The sequence below is a fragment of the Gossypium arboreum genome, chromosome 4 (genome assembly GCF_025698485.1).
Source record: "Gossypium arboreum isolate Shixiya-1 chromosome 4, ASM2569848v2, whole genome shotgun sequence".
Lineage (NCBI taxonomy): Eukaryota > Viridiplantae > Streptophyta > Magnoliopsida > Malvales > Malvaceae > Gossypium > Gossypium arboreum.
The window spans coordinates 109,478,365-109,482,388 of record NC_069073.1 but is presented as its reverse complement, the minus strand read 5'-3'; the positions used below and the strand labels follow the sequence as shown (position 1 = coordinate 109,482,388).

The window sequence follows — 4,024 nt, the reverse complement described above, 5'->3', positions numbered from 1 at the left end:
TTAGAATAAGGTTTTTAAACCTTATTAAACTCCATCTATTTTATATTGATTAGGATAAGGTGTTTCAATCCTACTAGAATATGGCTTTGCAAGCTTATAAATAGACATAGTCTATTCCTCTTGTATTTGAGTAAAAATTTTTCGACATAGTGAATTTTCTTCTCCTCTGCCCGTGGTTTTTTTCCCGAAAGGGTTTCCACGTAAAATTTATGTGTTCTTTATTTTTATTTATTTTATTCTATTTTATTTTTAACAGTTTTGATGATCGTTTAACATACTTTGCGTGAGCTCCGGTAAGAGTTTCGATTGACTTCACTACGACAAATATGGAAAGGTATGGTGTGCCAATGACTAAAGTATGAATATTCATGAATATGAAAGGTATGATTTAAGAGATGCTATGTCTATGTACTATATCTTACCATGTGATGATATCGGTAAGTTATGTGTTTAATCATTAGCTTGTGGCTATGGTAAGTGTTTAATATGCACTAAGACGTGTGTATGAAATTTATTGAAATGATGATACATGGAAAACATGATATATGCTTGAGTTAGATTATTAAAGTTGCAAAATAAATTCAAATGCTTTAGATATACTTGTGTTTATTCAAATAAGTGAAGTTGCTTAATGTGGATTGGTTTGTGCCATAATATAAGTACATTATTGATCGATCTATGCAAAGCTATTCATGTAGTAAGTGGTGTGAATTGAGATATATGTTCAAACCATCTAAAGGTGAATACTTGTGAAAATTGAGTATAGTATGAAATAAAGTGATGAAGGCATGAAATTGAGATGGTGATATCTTGTAATTGTATGTTTAGATAGTAGTATGATGATATAATTCAATTTGAGCATTCATGTATTATATCTGTTTTAAAATGTTTGGATTATAGAAATATCACTGAGTTTCCGTGCGTAGGTTAGGTACTCTATTTTGATCACCGACTCAGCATCCAACAAAAACAATCCCGATCTTAAGTGTTGTAATGGCATGTACCTAGGATGTCTTTGGTTGTTAGTTGTTTTGTGAATGTGATGTAAATTGAGTTATTGGAATACGCTTATGATTACTTATGAATTGGTTGTTAAATGCTTTGATTGGTTGGTAATATTCCGTAACCCTACTCTGGCGATGGATACGGGTTAGGGGTGTTATAGTGAATATGTTATATCTAATTTGTTGCATGAGTTATAGATAAAATATTAATTTAGAACCTTTACCATTTTTAATGACTTTTAAAATATAAAAAATTAAAAATATAAAATTCATAAATTATTTTCAAAATTATAAAACTTAAATTAAATAATACAAAAATTATATAAAAGAAACACTAAAATGCATATAATTTAGAAATAAACCTGTAAAAATTAAAGATATATATATTTTCTTTACTTTTGCTTCTCATTCATCTATGTCACGATCTTTATAAAAGCTTATAGATAATGATGATTATAACAATGATAGTCATATATGTTCCTGAAATATTATTTGATATTTTTTTAAAATGATAATCCAGATTCCTTAATATTAAACAAAATTTATGGATATTAGGAAAATAAGCTTGAAATTTTAATTGGAAATACAGAATAACTCAACATCAATAAGTCTAGAAATTTATAGCAATAAAATATAATTTTAAAAAGTTCAATTATTAAATTAAAAATTAATAGCAAAGTGATCAAAGAATAATTAAATATATACTATTCTTATAATTTATCAAAAATAGATTAATTTTAATTATTAAATTAAAATTATAACTAAAGGCAAACTTAGAATAAAATTTACGGTAAACTACAAAAACAGTCACTTTTGTTTGCCTCAGATTACATTTTAGTCACTTATGTTTGAAATGCTACGTTTTAGTTACATTATCGTTTAGTTACGAAGCGGTCACTTTACTGTTAAACTTCGTTACCTCCCTAACGGCGGTCCTACGTAGCAATCTAAATTAAATCTATTTAATTAAAAATCTATTTTCATCCTAGCAACTGGACATCCAAGTTGATATTTAAAGCTCATTTGGACTGCCACGTAGGACTATTGTTAAAAAGGTAACAAAGGTTAAATGTAGAGGGATCACTTCGTAACAAAACGATAATGTAAGTGATTAAAGTGTAATATGAGACAAACAAGGTGACTATTTTTATAGTTTACCCTAAAATTTAATATTGATGGGAGTCAGAGTATCAACAACTCTACTTGTGTCCTAAGAAGAAAAATAGATTTTTTTAATAGCTACACTAAGAACCACAAAAAAATAAAAACAAAAGTGGGAACTTATTTATTATCCCCCACAAACAGACGAGGATTCGGCTTAGACTTCTTTATTGGTCAGATAGATAATGCTGTTTCATCCAACGTTCACTATATTTCTTCTTGGATAAACCCCCACCACTTCCCCTTCATTTATTACTAATATTAGCACATCATTTTCCATCACCTTTTTTTCCAACAATGGCTACCACCGTCGTTGCTACTTCTTCTTTTATAGGCATCCGCCTTTTTTATGTCTACTCAACCTCTGGGAGGGTCGTGGCTAGGTTCAACTTTAGGGGTAAAAAAGCCACCAAGAAAGTATCTAAACCAAACTCTGATCGCCCATTATGGTATCCTGGAGTTGTAGCACCTGACTGGTTCGACGGTAGCTTGATTGGTGATTACAGGTTCCAAACTTTTGGGTTGGGGAAGCCTGTTGAGTATTTTTCGTATGATTTTGGATTCTTTGGATCAAAATCTAGCAAAGAACATGGAAAATGACATCACTGGGACCCGGACTGAGGTCGCCGACGTAAAGCCAACTCCATTTCAGCCTTACAGCAGGGTCTTTGGCCTGTAGAGGTTCCGTGAGTGTGAGCTGATCCATGGATGTTGGGTCATGTTGGCTATTGTAGGTGCCTTTACTATTGAATGGCTCACTGGAGTCACTTGGAAAGATGTTGGAAAGGTTAATTACTTGCCTATTGTCCTTAGGCTTAACTCTATACCTTTTTTAGAAACCATTGAAATGAATATTGTTTGGTTATTTTTCAAGTGAAGCTTGTTGAAGGATCATCTTACCTAGGCTAACCCCTTCCATTCTCGATGACAACATTGATTTGGATTAAAGTGTTGGTGATTGGGTACATTGAGTTCCAAAGGAATGCAGAGCTTGACCCTGAGAAGAAGCTGTACCCTGATGAGAAGTACTTCGACCCTCTTGGTTTGGCGTCTGACCCAAAAAAAAAAGCCACCCTTCAATTGGTTGAGATCAAGCATGTTCATCTTGCCATGGTTGCTTTCTTGGGTTATGCAGTCTAGGCTGCTACAACATGCAAATGTTCTCTCAATAACTGGGCTACACACTTGAATGACCCTTTTCACACCACCTTTATTGACACATTCACCTCTTAAAACAATTCCTCTACTTCCATCAGAGTTTGCTTCACATGTTATTAGTATGTGCCTTTTTGAGTTGTAAAAAGACTTGGTGTAACAAAATTTGCTACAGTTTCAACAGTGAATGCTATTTAGCTCATATTTGGCTAGCTAGGTTTTCTGATAACTGTTTTTGCATGATATTATTAACTAAAATGAATTTGCTAATCGTAGAAAGCAGAGCTTATGAAATTTTGAAAGACTTGATTCCCAGTCTTGTGCTAGCTGAACAAATTTTCAGGAATAAATGTATTTTAAATCTTCAACAACTTAATCAAGCATTTATATCATTTTAATCAAATGAATATTACATTTATACATTTCATTCCAGAGAACCTTTCTATTACTTTGAAGATGTGAGGTTTATGGAAAAAAAAAACACTTCAAAGAGGTGAGAAATAAATGAAATTATGCTCAACTCAACAATCTATAATTTCATATTTAGGTTTTATTGGCCAAACTTGTATAATTTCAATATTTTCCAACACTGCCAAGGTTTTATTGGCACTAATTACAAATCTATTTCATAAAGTGTTATTAGAACAAACAAAGACCAACGTTCCATACAATATTAAAGCTCAACTAATAGAATGAGGAAGCGG

At 31.8% G+C, this 4,024-nt stretch overlaps 1 protein-coding gene across 1 annotated transcript; it reads left to right on the top strand.

The window, feature by feature from the left end:
* The first annotated feature begins 2,403 nt into the window (after positions 1-2,403).
* Positions 2,404-3,398, top strand: LOC108460095 (chlorophyll a-b binding protein CP29.2, chloroplastic). Its single transcript, XM_017759469.2, is given in 3 exon segments — positions 2,404-2,720; positions 2,722-2,970; positions 3,045-3,398. Coding segments are annotated over 3 exon segments (861 nt in total). The 5' UTR covers positions 2,404-2,462.
* Positions 3,399-4,024: the final 626 nt, after the last annotated feature.